The sequence below is a fragment of the Urtica dioica genome, chromosome 7, assembly GCF_054948205.1.
Source record: "Urtica dioica subsp. dioica isolate 48M chromosome 7, U.dioica_male_clone48M_v1_H2, whole genome shotgun sequence".
NCBI classification, from domain to species: Eukaryota; Viridiplantae; Streptophyta; class Magnoliopsida; order Rosales; family Urticaceae; genus Urtica; species Urtica dioica.
Window position 1 is genome coordinate 32,565,848 of NC_142762.1, and position 19,211 is coordinate 32,585,058.

Below are 19,211 nucleotides of genomic sequence, written 5' to 3' on the forward strand. Positions count from 1 at the left end.
TTATTAGAAAAGGTTCAAAACGCTCGCACCATCAAGCCGATTTTGAAATTGAGAGCTGTTTTCCACAATATATGTTGAAATCGAAGGAATTGGAACTATTGAATATCCAGCTTGCACCATAGCCCTTACGGGCAACCAATATACAGTAATAGCAATATAATTGTTTTGATCATTGGTAAAAATTAGCCATTTTTTTGTCACTAGCGACTCCCAAAAGCAATAACATTTTGCAAATCATTGTGCCTAACATCTGTTCATATCCATCAAAATAATACGAGTAGAAACAAAATTTTATGTCTTATTCACCATATTTTACAAAAAAATTCTTTCTCAATTTCATCATAGCAATCTCATAAGAATGTTAACATGGATGAGTATTATTGTGTATAATTGAATAATCTGTCTTGTTACTTGTGTAGTCTTGTTATTAGAATACAAAAAGAATTATATGAATATGAGAGACACGTCTCATTTTGATATGACTACACCCTTCTAAGAGATTAAAATAATAATGATACAACAAAAGAAAAATATTGCATACGAAATCAATATCAGCCAACAGTAGCATCGCCATCACCTGCAATAATTGTAGAAAAATATGTAGGGCTGCAAAAACAATAACATTTCTACCTAATTTTGATAGACAGCCTAATTTCGAACATATATGATCAAATTACAATATATGAAGGCTAATGTTAGGCTCAAGTAAAACGAAATACGAAGAGTGTTTTTAAAGTACGACATTTTCAGAGCAGTGATTGTTACAAAAAATTTAATAATTGTGTATTTTCACACGGCAAATAGTTATTGTGATTATTTTTCTTAATAATGAAATGGTAAACAATCATCAAAGTAATAAATTCCAAAACAGTAATAAAAAGTTAAAAAAAAAAAAAATATATAAAGAAAAAAGATCGTTTTCAATTTAAAAAAATATTATCCTTCGATAAAAAATTTAAACACGTTATTCTTGCGATAAGTTTCAAAAACACACTATCACATGTAATTCTCACACACAAAAATAATACTAGACTACTTGTAATGAAACTATGGCTGGAACTTGGATTTTATGCTGGGAAACGAAAATTTTATCAATTTAAAGGATAATAAAAATTTGAAGAAAAATGTGATAAAAATAAAATGTTTGGAAGTCAAAGAATAATCGAGGTAAATAGAATTTCGAGAATTTTTTTACAATGGATTCTCTTATATAAATTTTAGATGGCTACCAAATAATATCAGGTGAGCTTTACCTCGATACGTTGTATTTCCTGGATCTAAACTCACACTGCAACACTCATTCAGCCTACAAAATAAAATAAATCACCATTGAGAATAACGTTAATATGGGAATGGGTATTAATGAAAATATACAAGTAAAATTGAACAATTTTATTAGACTACATGATATCGGAAAATAGAAACATTTGCCCCATTTTTTGAGCGGTAGGCAACTATGTCCGGTTTAATGTTTGTTCCAAATCAATACCCATTTTTAGTGTAAAAATATGCGTAAATGTGGAACATTTTGAAAAGAAAAACGTGAAAGAGGCATTGAAGCCTATCACTCAATAGGGGCAATTAATGTCATTTTTACCATGATGATAGCATCACACCACTTCTTCTTTTTTTTTTTTCTTTTTTTATAAACATGGTGTCCGAGTAGGACCCAACTAAATTCCACGAGGCCCTGGCATTATCGACCGGGAGACTACCCTAGTGGCTCTAATTATTGCGTCCAAGGGGAATTGAACCCGGGACTTACAAGGTCCCGAGAATAGCCCTTACGACTAGACCATGGAGTTCACACCACTTCTAATTTAGGTGCCACTATTCACTCCATAATTTCAGCTTGATTTACATATCTAACCACGCCTTATTATTATCAACTGCACTTCTAAGAATCCAACATTTTTATCAACATAAACCGAACTTCGTACTTGATTGCTTTGGCATCCAATCTATTCTCCTTTCAAACCAGAGCTCACTACTCAAGAGATAAATTGCTCTAAATCATACTTGCAACCTTCCCACTCATTCAAGTTGTAAATTAAATTAAAGGTTTACTTTATACGTGCGATCTCATTCATTTTGCCTACTAAACCAATAAGTTCGACACGACCTCTAAAACTCAATTCTTCTATAAAAAGCATTTCCAAAGAGGGCTTTGTTGTAGATGGAATATTCCTGCTTCAACAGAATATCAAATATTTCATGTTTTTAGTGCTTACTTTTAATTATAAAGCAAGTGCTTATTATTACCTTCTCATTTTGGGGGTCAAAAATGTCTTTCACATATTCAAAAACGTCTTCAATCGGCCTTTCAGCATTAACCTGAGAGAGAAAAATTATCCAAAGTTACTATCACGCTTATTATACAGCACCTCGATGCTCACGGTCAAAATAGACAGCAACAAAAAAACAATATAGAACCAGACCATTATAGTATTTACCTTTCTAACTTTTCCCTTTGATTCGTAGTGCTTGATCACGGGGAGACTAGACTCCAAGAAAACCTTGAACCTCTTCCTTATTGTTTCAGAATTGTCATCCTCTCTTCCCTTGATCATCAAAATCAAAACAATATATTAGTAAACCTAATCAAATTATAGAAATTGTAATGGAATATATTAGTATATACCTGGTTTCGGCCCAAAAGACGCTTCTCCATCTCTTGTTCACAGCAATCAAAATACAGGACAAATGCTGGCTCAATTTTAGTCTGCATGAAGAAGTAATTGAGGTTATGTTCTTCATTTACACTTTTTGCCAAAAAGATTAATTACATGTAAGAAGTGCGTAAGAAGGCTTACAACTTCCTCGAACGCAGCGCGATTTTCCTCATTACGAGGAAAGCCATCGATAAGAAATTTGTCGTTCTCACTTTGCTCCATAGCTTTCTGGAGAAGCTTGATAGTTACCTCAGAGGGAACGATCTTTCCTTCTTTAATCATGTCCTGAATCATTGTTCTGTAGATCATAAAAGTAAAGAGTGTAGACAGTTTAACATCAAATTTTCTAAATAGATGATAAACTGCAATAACATGAAAATGCGAGGCTGAATATAAAATCAATGCACGTATTCTTTAAATTTTTTTGAAAATAATATGAAGCAAAGATGACACAGTGAGCTTAACACAAGCCCAGTTTATAACTACGCTTTTCCAAACAAACAATAGACAAGGTAAAGAGAATCACGGAGCTAGATGTTAAGATCACATATCATTCGAAGAGATTCTGGATATAGAACATGATTCTATTATCTAATAAAATATCGCCACGCGTTTATTGACAATTATGGTTCTAATCAGATCATTTGGAATTTATCACGGTGAAACACCAAAACATTGTAATGAGTTGGGACTCTACTTCCGTTATGTAGACGGTTGATCTGACATAAATTTGTTCTTAATTGCCTTTAGCAGAAATATGCAGAGTGTTAAAGGAAACGTAATTGCAATAAATAATGAGAAATTAATATTTTGTTTAGTGATACATATGACAACTCATTTGGAATATACTAAGAAGTGATATACCCATTCGTAGATCCAGATTTGATTTCTGCTCGGAGAAGATCACCGGCGCTAAGATGAGTAAATCCGAATTGCTTGACAATCCTAGAACATTGAGTACCCTTTCCACTGCCTGGGCCACCTGAAAATCATTAACATCATTGAATAAGAAAATCAACTAAAAACAATAAGAGTATATAAGAACCAGAGTACGGGTTATAGCAACAAAGCGTTACGTGAGAATCATAATATAAAAACAATACATTTTGAGAAGAATCTGAACAAACTCTTACCTAAAACAAAGACAACTGTAGGATTCTTCTCAACCAAGCTTTTGGTGACATCCTGCAACTAGAATGTTTACAAAGCTTAAATGGTTGTGTTCACATGGACTGCTTATTTTATGTATGTGCTAATAAGATTTCAAATAGGCAAGATTAAAAATTAAATCAGAGGGAAGTGCTTGATAACACTATTGGTCATACATCGCCTTAATTTCTTCCCACATATGAAGCTTCTCACAATCTTTTTAATTTCCGCATGTGCAATGATTTATAACTTACTTGCGAGTTGTGATACGGATAAATAGTGTTCTTCCAAATTTTAGGTTCACGTAAATGTTTATATATCTATGACAGATAATAAAAAAATACATGCAAAAGAAGTCTAAAGTCGTATATATATATATATATATATATATATATATATATATATATACCTGTTGTGTAGCTTCATCGACAGCTCCCATTGTAACCACTAAAGTTTGTTTTTGATATATTACCTGCATAAATGAAAGTAAATCTAAAAACAACAGAAAATATGGATAAATACACATAAAAATACTCCTACTGCATTCATACACAAATTAATTTATTTTGAGTGAATGTTTGGAACAACCCAAGGGGAAAAAAAATTTAAAGTACATTGTATACAGTATTTTCCTTGTGTTGTTTGCATTATGGAAAAATTGAGATATAAATAATCGTCTTATTTAGAGAATATAAGAGAAAACTTGATATGCCTTCCTACTTGGGAAGCATCAGAATTCAATTCAAAATGCAACACATGTGAGAACAAGATATACACGGACACAGATATGCCTATCCACGATGTTTATGTACCATGAGTTTTGCCTCAGTTCAGGTCTCTAAAAACTTTCTACATGGAGCATTACAGTAGAACGAAAGTTAATTTATTGGTCATCATCAGAGGCAAGCTTAACATTCTCCAGGATAAATAAGAGCTTAAAAAGAGCAATACAGTTTAACAACAGTTTACATTTAGGTCCCGAATACCCAATTTCCCTTTTGTGAGTATGTATAAGCACATAAGAGCCACGATAAATAAGAGTCAACACAACTGAAATGCTCATATTATATCGAATTAGAGGATTTTCCACGAGAATATGAAAAATCACGCAACTGCGTTGGTTCAATATGAAACGGCCAAGCTCTGAAATGAGATCTACAGAGATTGAGAGAGAATACCTCGAAATGTCACAGCTCAGGGAAGGGAAGACCGGACTAGTCTTCACGGGATCTTTTGAGCGTTGTGGTGAGCGAGGAAGAAATGAGCCGAGACCTGGATCTTGTAAGCCGGTAAAGGCAAGCCTTGAAGTTTAAGGCAATTTACCCTCTCTTATCTTTTAACTTTTTTTTTTTTTTTTTTCAAGATAAAAATAAAAAAAGGGTGATGTAGCTAAATAGTCAATTTAAAGTTATGAATTTGCAAAATAGTTAAGGTTTGTCTTAATTTAGTGAAATAGCAAAAAATGTGCAGTAATTTAGTTTTAAAAAAAAATTGACTTCAAGATTATTTTTTAAAGTGATAAATTGTTTATAATAATCATCAAAAAATTTGATTTTGGCTGTAAAAAAACATTTTGAAAATGTAAATTTGGCTACTTTGTTGAAAAGTTGAAACTTTGACTATTTTGCTAAACAATAAGTTTCAAATGACTATTTTATATAATTTTTCCAAAAAAAATATATCAACCTTGAGTTTGATCGAAATGCAACGTTTATTTTCTTGAATTCTATAAATATAAGGAATTACGCTTCATATATAATATGGTCCATAAGGTAAATAGTCAATTTACAGTTTGGCATTGCTAAATAGCAAACATTTCATAAATCTTAAGTAAATACTCATTTTCATATATTCACATACGTAAATTTAAGATAAATAACCACTTACATTTATTAGGTCACAACATCTTTATGGTTATTTATCAAAGATTTATGAAACGTTGGCTATATAGCAATTTCAAACGTTTTAGTTTGCTATTTACCTAATTTTTTGTTATTAATGTCCTTATAACGCGTTTACGTATCAAAACTCTTTTAATTTAAGTTTTATTGTCTTTTTAAAAAAAAATTAAATTTGAACGTGTTATTCTCGTGTAATAAAATTCTATTCCTTTTATTTATATATGAGATTATAAAAAGAAGAGATTCGTTAATAAGTAGCCACAAGATAGGGTGGAGATTAAAATAATAGCCAAACTATGAAGTTATTTAAAGAAATAGCCAAGGATAATTAAAGATACCCAAAATGTCCTTTTCTCCTAATTTTTTTCTTCTTCTAGCTTCTCGTCCTTAGCTTCTGTCGATCTTTCGATCCCGATTGCCTCGTTCTCAATGACATCGTACGATCACTCTTCTTCTTTTTTCTTCTTCATGAATCAATTCCTAATTCATTTCATTCATGGAATCATCACTCACTCACTCACAGAAGCTTCATTAATGGCGGTTCTCTCACCTCCTCGGCTTCTCTCTCCTCTCACCTCCAAAACCCTAGTTATCCCTCTATGCCTCCGAACCTAAGTCTCCCAACTCGGCTGCTTCTTTTCTTCCACGGAAAGAAAAATAGGTAATAACCAATTTTCTCATCACAGCTTAATCACTACCATTCTCTTTTCTCTTTGTGACTCAATTTTATTATAATTTTATTTTTCAGGGGAAGAAATCAAACAAACCCTTGTCGACCATGGAACAGCCTCTTCTTCACAACCCGCCCTATCGATGGTCGCTACTCCGGTCATCGCCGGCCCGAGAATGGTGGGGCCGCCGAGGAAAGTGCGATTCGTGACGGGACTGAACTCCTTCGCCGGACTCAAGGCAAGCAACGACGTGGATTCGCTCGGAGCTCCGGTCTCCGCCGAGCAATCGTTCACAAAGATCGCGATCTTGCTGAGATCTCCGAGCGGCGGAGCGACGTACAACGCCGCCGTGGAGATCTTCGGGATCTCCGTCATAATGAACGGCCCCACGCTCGTCGGCGTCGCCGTAGGCTTCGCGCTCCTCAGGATGGAAGCCATTGTTGAGAAGTCAGATGCGTAGATGAGGAATCGCAAAAGCGTTCATTGTTTTTTTTTTTTTTGTCGATCGTGTTGTTGGTAAAGTAAAGTTTGGTCTTTCCTCTTTTCTTTCCTTTCTATATATAATATTGATATATATCATTGTTACGGTAAACACCGCCGACACCGCCGCCAATGTGGAGGTCTCCGACCGCGTCGTCACCGTCGTCGCGCCCGCCGGATCTATGATCAGGATCTCTCTGCGGAATCAGTTCGGCGACGGAGGTTCCGGCGAACACACTTCTAACACACTTATTTTATGGTTAATTTGTTAGATTAACTAGAAAATGTGCTAGCAATTTTGTTGAAAGTGTTTGCCCTGGAATTTTCTAACAAATATGTATAAATCGGATTTACTGTTATATTTACCATAGAAACGAATTATTTACTTAATGATTAATATGATTTACTATCGGATTTACTGTCCTCGATTGTTCACGGAAATAATTAGTAAATCGTATTTACTGCTAGATTAACTAATCTTCATCTCTGATGTGAAAATGAAAGAGAATAGCAATATAAAGAGAAAAGCAATATAGTAGTAAATCGGATTTACTGTTATATTTACCATAGAAACGAATGATTTACTCAATGGTTAATATAATTTACTGTCGGATTTTTAGTCCTTGATTGTTCACGGAAATAATTAATAAATCGTATTTACTGTTAGATTAACTAGTCATATTTACCATAGAAACGAATGATTTACTCAATGGTTAATATGATTTACTGTCGGATTGTTAGTCCTCGATTGTTCACGGAAATAATTAGTAAATCGTATTTACTGTTAGATTAACTAGTCCTCATCTCTGATACTTTTCCTGTTAGATTAACTACAAAATATTACGGTAAATAAAATTTACTTTTATTCTTGTTACAGTAAATAATATTTACTGTTGTTCTTATTACGGTAAATAAAATTTACTTTTGTTTTTGTTACGGTAAATAAGATTTACTATTGTTCTTGTTACGGTAAATAAGATTTACTATTATTCTTGTTACGACAAATAAGATTTAATGTAGTTTTTGTTATTGTTAATTAGATTTACTAATTTTTTTTTGTTATTGATGATATTATTTACTATGATAGTTAATAATATTAACCTAAGGGTATAATTGGAATATTGGAATGTTGTCATGATAAATTGGCTATTTTCCTAAATATGTTAATAGTTTGGCTATAATTTTAAAGTAGGGGTGTCATTTTGGCTACTTCTTTAGCCGGCCCTAAAAAGAAAGGAGTTTATTTAAGGGAGATTTAGATATATAGCCCCTTCAAACTCCCTACGCTAAATTTTAGCCAAACTATCTAAAACTTAATAAAGTAGCCAAAATTAAAATATGACACAAACACCATCTGATAGAGACATATGTTGGGCTATTTCTTTTAGAATTAATGATATTTTTGGCCCCTCATCTTTGACCTCTTTAACACCCTGGTCCCTGATTAAAAAAGCCTGCAGTTTTGGCCCATTATAATAGTCATTTTTTCACTTTCAGTCCTTCTGTTAAAAAAACCGTCAAAATAGATGAAAAATGGATCATGTGCTTATCATGTGCTTTTTAAATGAGGACAAAATCGTAATTTAATAATAAATTAAAAAACAAATAATATTACGATTAAAATTAATAAAATAAATAAAAAATAATAGTTATAAAAAATAAAAATATCTGGCTCTTCTTCAAGGACGGAGAGATCGTTCACACCGTCGTCGGAGCCAAGAAAGACGAGCTCGTCCAGAAAGTTGAAGAGCTCTCTGCCACTGCCTCTCTTTGAGTTGCTTTGCTCTCTCTGTTCTTAGACTCACTTTGCGTTGTGTGTGTGTGTGTGTGTTTTTTTTTTTATGAAGGATATGATCTTTTATAACTCTCATTGTGTGGTTGTGTTGTACTGGAAACATATGCTAAATAAGAAATCTTGTGCTTTGTTCCAGACACCTTGTTTCAAAATAATTAGATTAAAGGTATTTGCTTGCTTTCAGTGCTTTACCACCACTTCAGAACAAGTGAGTTTATAGTTGGGGATTGAATATTGGAAAAATGAGTTAGAGCTAGCGAGGTTTAGAAGGTTGTACATCTTGGACTGGACTTTGAGTTTGACTGAGAAAAAAGAAAAAAGAATAATTTCATTTCAGTAAAGAAAGAAAGGAAAAAAGTTTAAAAACCATCAAAACCAGTAAACCGAACACATTCTCTGTGGACAATGAAACCAGAATCCCTCACTGAACTATAATTGAAGTGTCACGAACTAGAAACCGGACCCAATAATTAATTGCGAAAACGCATATAATAAAAAAATAAATAATTGAGTAGATCGTCAAGTTTGAAATTTTGATACACAGCGCTCTTGATACAAATCAAAACCTCTCTGCCAATTTCCGAACTGCCTCTTCAGCAATTTGAAGGCCTTCAATTCATTTGTCCTGAAATCCACCGAAGAAGAATCGTCGAACCTGAGCTTTAAAGGGCACAGACTATCAAACAGCTCAGCACCGCCGCCACCGACCTTGTCACGCTTCTCGGCTAGTCTCGAAATCAACGTCCCAAACACCTCTTCTTCTTCTTCTTCTTCCTCAGCCGAGCCGAGAAACGCCCCGGGCTTATGCAGAACGAACCGTTTCGCGGCTCGAGAACCGGCCCACGGTTCGTCTCCGTCGTCGGCGAGGGAGACCGAGTCCCCGGTCGCCGATTCGCGAGCGATCTCCACGACCTCGGCGCACCGGAGCCTGTGCTCGGCGTCGACGGAGAATCCGCTCCCGCCGGACTCCGCGGCCCGGGCATCGTCGTGGACCCCGATCTCGGCCGTTCGATCCGGACCCACCGCGACGAGCCGTTGGACGCGTACCAGGTGAACCAGGTCCTGAAGCGGCTCCAAGACCACGTCGTGGCGCTCGGGTTCTTCTCGTGGCTTGATTTTGGTGTTGTTTGTTGTTGTAAATAAGAAATTTAATTAGGAAGTATTTATTTATTTATTTATCTATTAACAATAATTATGAAGTATAATAGTTAAGGGTATTATGATAATTTCATTTTTTTTGTTCTACACGTGAGAATTTTCGGTCAATTTTAACAACAATGCTAACAGAAGGACTGAAAGTGAAAAAATAACTATCATAATGGGCCAAGACTACAAGCTTTTTTAATCAGGGACCAAGGTGTTAAAGAGGTCAAAGACGAGGGACCAAAAATATCATTAATTCTTTCTTTTATTGTTTGAATAGTTTGACTATAATATTATCGAGTCTAGACATTTGACTAATTGATATGATTTCCACTTTATTTAAGGATAAAAATAGATAGTTCAACTTTAGTTTCGAAAGAAAACGAAACCGATTAAAGGAGAGTTTTGACGGTAACCGCGTTTTAAAGTATAATTAATCTTAAAAGTGGTGATAAGGGTGAGTCTTGATATTTCTAAGAATCGAGAAGATAAATGCCGCATTTCGATTAAAACCAAGGGTGACATGATATTTTTTCAAAAATCAATAAATACAGTAAAAAAAACAATATAAAAAAAATACATAGAATTGGTAATCAGTTTAGCGAAAAAGGACTTAGTGTCAGAACGGTGTATGTGATTTTTGAAAAGCAATTCACTATAATAATGAGAGGTATAATAACTTAAGCTTGCAGACTCTCTATCAAGTAGCGTCTCATTTAATTCTTGTTGAACTTTAAACAAGCACTATAACCAAATATTCAAAAACCTTAACAGAGTTTTGTTGAAATAAAAATCTTCCGCATATATCAATAGATTAGGAAATTGAATAGGATCATATCTCTAAAATCTAGGAACTAAAAAAAATAAATATATTTTTAAGTTCGATTCGCGCGAGAAAAATCAAATGATCAGAATGATTCATTTGTCTTGAACGAGTAATTGCGCTGAATCTTGAACAACATAATTTTTTTCCAAAATAATAAGACGGACTGATAAGTGCATTTCGTACAAGTTAAACTCCAATTTCTCGGCTCGAATCTAGCAAGTTCTTGATTTTTTTATGCTTTTAATGTGTGTATGATGATTTACAGGTTGTCAAAGAACTTCTATAGGCTCTTTGGATTCATTTCCCGACAAAACGAAGCAATTGAAAGTCAAAACGGGGTAAAATGGAGCAAGAGAAGCAAAGTATCTTCTGAAAGCGCAGATCCAGATTCCCATGCATCCGTGCACCGTGCGGATTATTTTGTCAATCATTGAGCGACAAGCGCGTTCCGTGAGGTCTTAGAAAGCTTCATTGTGCGTCCCGCACTTCCTTCTGCGGGTCGCACAGTTTGCAAAAATTCTCGCCATTCATCTCCGAGCAGCAGGCATGGAACGCGAACTCCTCAAATTCCTTGAAACGCGCGGCGAGCTACCTCAGGCAGAAACTGAAATTAACAATTTTTAATCATTTTGAGCCGTCGAATCAGTTGTAATGATTTTTACTTTAACTTTTTCTTTTGCTTTTGAATTTTTTCTTGCGAGAGATAAAATTTTTGAAGAGCCGTTCATCCTCATCTACGCCATCAACAATTACACTTTTTATTCTCTTCTTATATTCTCTTGAACTCCCTTTTTTATTTATGATAATTATTATGGTTTTGTAATCATTGAATTCTCGTTTTTCTTCTTCTTCTTTGTTTCTTCACTACGCCATGAACTAATCCTCTTAATATAGCGGGTCTTGAACATTGTTATGAATTCAATTTCTCTTATTTGAAGTATTTATTTGTTCTATATTTTTTTGGCTTAATTCAATTGTGTTCTTAGTGCTTGAATGCGATTAGCTAGCTCGTTCATGAATTTTATATTGACTACTTGATGCTTGAAAAATACTAGGTTGATTGTGTACGTGAATTGAATTACTGTAATGCATTCTTAGACTAGAGATAATTAGGTTATTACTGAATCACTTAAGCGTTTTTGTGTTTAATGCTTACCTTGTTTTTAGGAATTGAGATCGAGAGATAAAATTTTGATATAGATTTAAATTGTTAGATGCTCTCGAGAGATTTAGTGATATCATTATTGTGAACATGACTAGCAAAGTATGGATATTTTAAGGACTATGACTTAACTTATTGATAAGTCATAGGTTTATTTATTTGCTTTGTTTATTTATTCCTGTTTAATATATTGATAATCATTCTCCTCCATTTTTTGAGTTCAATTCATTTCTAGTTGATTTGATTGTTAATTAAATTTAGTTTTCGTGAGATTCGACTCGTTCTTACGATATATTTTTTTTTCCAACTACGTGCACTCGGATTTTTTGCAACACATACTGATTAATATATTCAGCTACGTTAAACAATATTGTTAGTTATTTAATGGTATATATGGTTGTTAGATCATCAATTTATTAGTGTAAATTCGTTCTGTTTTTCTTCTTCCCCTTGCAAATCTATAGTGGTTGATAAGGGCCGTGAGATTTGAGGTAAGAAATGAAACCCCTCTTCCTAGTTCCAACGTCCATATCATTGACAAAGAAAGCTTCGAAAAATCTTTAATTTTTCTGAGGAAAAAGAAAATACAACAAATCCAACATATTGGTATTGCCTATCACTGGGTTTACTCGTGACATGGATGAGTTAACTCAGTTTAAAAAACAGTGTTGACTAGGAAAAATAAGATATATTAAAAAATTAATGAAAATATTGGACAATTTAATATGGATATCAGGGATAAACCAAGGGTACAAGTAAAATTGAATTTATTTCTGTCTTTCACATGTTCAATTTTCCTGTTTCACATATGACTTTCTGATATAATTAATCAGAAAGCTATTCTTTAGTAATGGAAGAAATTTAGGGAAGCTCAAAGCTCCATTACAACGTCTTTCAACAATGATGTAGCTCTGAGAATATCGGATCAATATATATATATAAGCGGTCTAGCCGCGCGTTGCCGTCGGGCAGTGACGGATCTAGAAAAACTTATAGGGGGGGCAAATTTGAAAAACAAAATCAGGGGGGGCCAATTTGAAAAAAAAAATCTCAAGTGGGACTAATTTGTAAATTTTTAGGGTAATTTTTTAAATTTTTTTAAAAAAATGAGCTAAAAATGTCAAAAAAAAAAATTGAGGGGTCATGTGACCCCCCTGGACCTTACGTAGATCCGTCGCTGCCGCCGGGATAATTAATGCATTTTAGTAGTTGTATTGTATCTATCAATAATATCTAATTTAGATCCCATCACTCATTTAAAAAAAAAAAAAATTTAGATCCCATCACAGACACAGTTGTCCTCGCTATTAGCTTGCAATATATATGAAGAAAAAAACAGAGGCCATTTTATTAGATAGTCATCTAAATAAGAAATAAGAAATAAGAAACATGAAAATGACATAGAAGTCCTGTGAAAGTGAAACACACCTCAAACTCTTATCAAAGACCCATCTGAGAGCTCTTCTTTCTAACCCATCACATTCCGAGACCCTCTTTCCAGCAACATGCCAGGTTTGTCTCTCTCAAACTCTTTATTCCCTTCTCGATATATCGAATCGATTATGATCTTAGCATGGACTTGCCTTGCCTTTTGCGTCTTTTGTTAAATCTGTACGTGTAGTTTGGCAAGAAAGTTTCCAATAGGACGAGACCAACTGATCTTCACTATTTATCAGATAATGGACCGTAGTCCGTATACAGACAAGTATAGTCTGTTAAGTAAAATGGGGTTAGAAGAATGCTAGGTCACAGCATTTATGTCAATGTCACGGATTCATTTTGAAATTGATCAACACTGAGAAGAATTACACGATCTTATAGATATAGGTCTCCCCAAAAAATGAGTAGACTTTTTCTTTCCTCATCAATTTCGGCCTGAGTTTAAGATTAATACATTTTTTTAAGTGGTAACCAAAACATTGTCAGATGAGCAAGGACCGTTGTTGGGCAAGAGAGAAAGTGAAGGCATTGAACAAAACCGGTCGAGACGGTGGGTTTTAGTGGCGATGAGCGCCACGGTGGCGGTGGCGAGCCAGTCGGCGGGGATTCTTCTGGTGAGGTTTTACTACGCCGAGGGAGGGTCCAGCAAATGGCTCATCACTCTCGCCCAAACAGCCGCTTTCCCGCTCCTATTCTTCGTCCCCAAACGGCGACTCGACCGTCCTTCGATCCCCGTTCTAGCCTCAACTTACGTTGCCCTCGGAGCCCTTTTCGGCGCAAGCAACGCGCTCTTCTCGACGGGGCTCTCGTACCTCTCGGCCTCGACCTACTCTCTCCTCTGCTCGACTCAGCTCGCGTTCATCGCCGTCCTCTCCCGCCTCATCAACTCCCAGAACCTCACACCGCTGATCCTCAACTCCGTCGCGCTCCTTTCCCTCTCGGCCTCGCTCGTCGCGGTCGACGATCGCGACGGCTCAGGACCTTCTCCCGGGTCGGGATGGGAACGGCTCGTCGGGTTTTGCTCGACGGTCTCGGCCTCGGCGATTTACTCTCTCATGTTCTCGCTCACGCAGCTCGCGTTCCAGAGAGTGTTCGTCGCGCGGGAGAGTTTCTCGGTGGTGGTCGAAATGCAGGCCTACGTTTCGCTGGTCGCGACTTTGGGATCGCTCTTCGGCCTCGTCGCGAGCGGGGATTGGGCGTCGTTGGGCGCGGAGATGGACGGTTTCGGAGGAGGACGGGTCTCTTACGCCTTGACTTTGGTGTTCACGGCTCTGACTTGGCAGGTCTACTTTGTTTGCAGCACCGGGTTGATATTTCTCGTCTCGTCTCTGTTCTCGAGCGTGATCAGCACTCTCTCTTTGGTCGTGAACCCGATCGCTGCCGTGATTGTTTTCCGGGACAGCTTCGGGGCTGTGAAGGTGGTTGCGTTTTTTACGGCCGTCTGGGGCTTCGCGTCTTATGTGTATCAGAACTATCTTGATGAGTCTAATGGGGATATATCAAGTAGTGATGATTTCGACGAATCTTCAAGCGTTTCTTCGTGATGAATCTCAGCTCAGAAGAGTCTTTTGGTTGACGATGAGCACAATAGTGCATTGTATTGGTTGGTTCATCAGGTGAGCCACAATCGAGTCAGACGGGTCTGGGCATTGAGCGTTCTCCGAAGAATGAGATCGACATCTATCATTACGAGAGAAATCCAATCTCTTTGAAAGGTTTTTCAGCACCACATGATTTGTTTTTAGACCCCTGGGATTTTAGAGAGCCAGCTAGCATGTCACTTGCCTAAATGGGCTATATATATCCACTCACAATCATACCATGAGCTTGACATCATTTTCTACAGTCAAATAACTTGGTATCTTTGCACATTCTTACAGAAATCATTCCTTGGTCGACAGCTTTTATTTTATTTTATGGAACACTCGTCAATTAGTTCCCAGAAAATCTCTGGCAAACAAGGGCATTCTAAAGTCCAAACAAACGAATTTCCTGAAAGTTTCCGAGCTAGTGTGCCGAGGAAGATGACCACCTCAAGTTTGTGACCAACGCGAGCCTTATTAATAAATAAGGTTACATAGGTTGCAATATTGAGATTTCGTCAAAACAATTGACTAATGTTAAGAAAATAGTGTTGGGGTCACCGATTTTTATAGTTTAGAGATCACATGTACATATACATGTTTTCCTTGAGTCACAAAGAAGTAAGAACTCCTATAACCCGGTATAAAATATAGTGAGTATCTCCAGGTTCAACACAGTGTTGAGCTAAATTTTACTTATCGGTAAAAAGAACACCAATGACCGTATATAGGCGGTGTAAGGCTGATATTTTCAATTTTATTTATTATTTTATAAATAATATGTTTATTGATAAGCTCCTCAATATTTAAATTTAGTTCTTGTTTGGAGCAAGGTTTTAAATGCCGTTTTCGATGTTGTTTCGAGCTTTTCATGATCGACAAAAAATCCATATAGCAATGGAAATTGCATGAAAAAATAGTAGAAAAAGATGACATGCCGATGGAATTGCATGTTGTATATAGGGCACTCTAGTTAAGTAGCCCAAATAGAATTATGAAATTTAGAAGCAGCCATTGTTTGAGAATTTATCGTTAAATAGCCACACATCCAAAATCTTTCAATTGCTTGCCTATGCTATCCCTTGACAAATCTTACGTAAACATGTCAATAAATCATCAGAAAATTAAAATAAAAACGCAGTAAATACACGCGTTTAATGACGCCCGAAATTCAAGAAACTATTTCATGTACACTAGAACTTCATATTCATATTTTGAAGTCAGTAAATAAATTAATAAAATTATTCTTCGCCATTTCTCTGTGGGTTCGAAAAACAAAGAAACATAATTCAAAATAAAGAAACAAATAAAACAAATATTAACTATTATTAACAAAAAATTACAATAATTAAGTATTCAAGATTAAGAAATACAACATGGAAACAACATCATTAATTAATCTTAATTAACATATATTTACAGACAATTCGAAGTAAAAAAAAAAAAAACCGAACCAGCGTCAATTAATTAACAATCTGCACTTCCCTCCGGCGCGATGCCCTCCAACGGCCTCTTCTGTGCCCGACGCTGTATGGAGCCTAGATCTAGGCATGCGCGCGTCCTCAATACTCCACAACGTCCTCCCTCTTCTCCTCCTTGATGCATGGTGCTTTTCGTGCTTCTGTCAACCGACGAAGAGCTGCATTTCCCTCCGACAGGGTGCTCCTCTCCGACGTTGTGTCTGCAAAGACCAACACACAGGACCTCTGACAAGCTCTTCCACGCCCGGCGCCATCTGGAGCCCAGATTTGGCCACGCGGGAGTCCTCGACGCTCAACGACGTCCTCGCTCTTCTCCTTCTCGATGCACGGTGAATCCGCGTCTTCGTTGGCCGACCAAGACCTCTGCCGCCCTTGGAGTACAGATCTTCAAAGAGAGAGAGAGAGAGAGAGAGAGAGAGAGAGAGAGAGAGAGAGAGAGAGAGAGAGAGAGAGAGAGTAACTGACTGCTATTAAATTAGAGATCAACCGTTTGAATATTTAAAAAAGGAAAAAATAATTAATTTCTAAATAGTATAAAAATCGTTGACAACGAATGAAAGCTATATTTTTAAGGGTTATTAAGTTATATAGCCACCCGGCTATAGTGAATTTAGATATAGCCCACCTTTGGTTAATTTCTTGTAAATAGTCAAGTGACTTATTAACACATTAGTAAAAGACTTATTTAACACAGTCAAACATGTAAAACATAGGTAGTTAATAAGCTGCCACGTATGCAAGTTGGTTATTTACAAAGTATTTACCAAAGGTTGACTAATTTACAATTCTTATAGTTTAGGTGACTTACGTAGCAAATTTTTTGTATTTTTAATTTTGAAACGCTAATCCAAGTGCCAACTCAACAACGTGGCTATTTGTTGAACAAATCTTAAATGTTGACTATATTGAAAATCCTAAGTTTGATGTGATCTAATTAGTTATAAATTTAAAATATATAGTTATTGGCGATAAAAATACTCAATATTTTCGATTTGTTGCAATGTAATACCCATTCTTTAAAAGTTGCGGAAAAAATATGCAATGTTACAATATCCTTCTACCGTTACTACTTGTCCGTTAAAATAGATGAAAATACAAATATAAGCCCTCTAGATGAACAAAAAAAAATTAACAAAAATTACTCATTCTCTATCCTTGACTTGAATTCTATACCCTCTAATGCATTTTCGTTAATTTTAATATTATTTTTAATACTGAAAAAGTTTGAATACTCATTTTAAATAAATTACAAATATATTAAACAAACAATAAATAAAGAGCTAGAAGCAATTTATTTAATTTTTTAAATTAAAATAATTAAAAATTAATAATAAATAAAATGCTATTAACATGAAATTTTTCAAAAAAAAAAATCATATATATAAATCTACATGCTCATGCTCATTGTGAGAAAAGAGAGGAGAGCAGATAATATAGAATTTTAATTTTTTTTTTCTAACTTAATAACAAAAATTAAGATTATTTTTAATTTTACTCATTTAAATGACTTATATGTGTCTTTCCATCCATTTTAACGGAAAAGTTGTAACAGTGGAATGATATTGTAACCTTGAGTATTTTTTCCGCAAGTTTTAAAGAATGAGTATTAAACTGCTACAAATCATAAACATTGAGTATTTTTCCGCCAATAACTCTAATATATATAAAGAGGCTATATATATCTTTCATGTTTTTAATTTTTTTTAAATATATGAGATTTATAATAAATAATATGAGGTTTCAATTATAATAGTATTTTTTAATTTATATTTAGAATATTTTTAAACTTAATTAATAAAATACATATTATTTCTTTTTTTATTTTCATACATTTTTAATTGACTTTTGTCCAATATTTTATATTTGTCTAAAACTCTCAAAATAGGGAAGTTATAAACAGATTGTTATGGTGGATTAAAGATAATGATGCTACTTATTATATTGGTAAGCTACTTATTGTATATTTATATTCTTCTGATTTTTGGCAATGGGTTTTAACTTACTGGTCTTGTGGCACCGGGCTTTAGGAAAAAACTAGACCTTACAAGGAAAACGACGATTGGACCTTACATGGGTAAATGCTAAATATAGCATTAATTGTCCCTAATTTAAGAATATAGACTTCTATGTCTCTTCCATGGATGTCTTCAGCTAAAAAAAATTGATAAAACTGTGTCCATTTCTCCTTACATGGAGGGAAAGAACGATGACTAGACCTTACATGGAAGGAAAAACGAAGGACTTTCGACGAAAATGAATAAAAAAAACGATGAAAAAACGTCTTCTGTGGGCGCACTCTAGATGGCAACAATTTTCTCCGAAAAAATTGCCTGTTGAACCTCGGTTTGAGATACTAAATTCTATATGATAGATTGGTATTATTTAAATATTGATAAATTTTATTTTTTAACTATACTATTATTGGAATAAAAGTGTAAATTGCATTTAATACTTTGTGAGTGGCTGATTTATGGCTAAGATGTTAGTTGGGTCCACTCATCGGAATTGATTAATTCTTACGTATACTTATTCTTCGTTGCGATGAGTATAAGATTGAATATTTATTTGCCAAAATCATTGTTATATTAAATGAGAAATTGATGCTCAATGTATGTTGAAAAATACCAATAATTGTGAAGGAAATATAAGTGTTATGGTTGAGAGTGCTTTTTAAACAATCTCACATGGAAGAGATATGTGGACTTAGTATGAGCTTATATATCAAATTTGGTCAAAAGGGTTGGTTCCCAAGGGTGACCTAATTTTTTAGAGTGGCAAGGATTTAGCAACACCCAAGTCCACCACACACGTGCGTCGCCGCCGTCTAATTTTTTCCTTCTCGATTTTTTTGTTATTAATAAATGTTGTTGCACGAAAATGAACAACGATTTAAAGCTTGGACTGTTCG

General features: G+C 35.0%; 3 protein-coding genes and 1 non-coding gene across 5 annotated transcripts; 2 read left to right on the forward strand and 2 right to left on the reverse strand.

Moving 5' to 3' along the window:
* Window positions 1–310: 310 nt before the first annotated feature.
* On the reverse strand, window positions 311–5,105 carry LOC149390876 (UMP-CMP kinase 3-like). The gene is made up of 10 exons (XM_089619664.1): window positions 5,000–5,105; window positions 4,231–4,293; window positions 3,806–3,857; window positions 3,537–3,654; window positions 2,814–2,970; window positions 2,642–2,722; window positions 2,454–2,561; window positions 2,263–2,334; window positions 1,254–1,306; window positions 311–577 (listed from the first exon to the last, which is right to left on the reverse strand). Exons 2-9 carry the CDS (start codon window positions 4,258–4,260, stop codon window positions 1,298–1,300), a joined length of 627 nt encoding a protein of 208 aa, XP_089475790.1. The 5' UTR covers window positions 4,261–4,293; window positions 5,000–5,105; the 3' UTR covers window positions 311–577; window positions 1,254–1,297.
* LOC149390877 (small nucleolar RNA Z159/U59) lies at window positions 4,641–4,725 on the reverse strand. The gene has a single exon (XR_016300429.1). It is a non-coding gene; the product is annotated as a small nucleolar RNA Z159/U59 (small nucleolar RNA).
* Window positions 5,106–6,535: 1,430 nt separating the features above from the next.
* LOC149390878 (uncharacterized) lies at window positions 6,536–6,853 on the forward strand. Its single transcript, XM_089619881.1, has one exon. It carries the CDS (start codon window positions 6,536–6,538, stop codon window positions 6,851–6,853), a length of 318 nt encoding a protein of 105 aa, XP_089476007.1.
* A 6,316-nt stretch (window positions 6,854–13,169) lies between these two features.
* LOC149390879 (putative purine permease 11) lies at window positions 13,170–15,684 on the forward strand. Of its 2 annotated transcripts, none has more exons than XM_089618727.1 (2): window positions 13,170–13,311; window positions 13,705–15,684. In XM_089618727.1, exons 1-2 carry the CDS (start codon window positions 13,305–13,307, stop codon window positions 14,781–14,783), a joined length of 1,086 nt encoding a protein of 361 aa, XP_089474853.1. In that variant the 5' UTR covers window positions 13,170–13,304; the 3' UTR covers window positions 14,784–15,684. The 2 variants fall into 2 exon arrangements, with proteins under 2 accessions (XP_089474853.1, XP_089474854.1); XM_089618728.1 differs by having other exon boundaries at window positions 13,726–15,684.
* The last annotated feature ends 3,527 nt before the right edge of the window (window positions 15,685–19,211 follow it).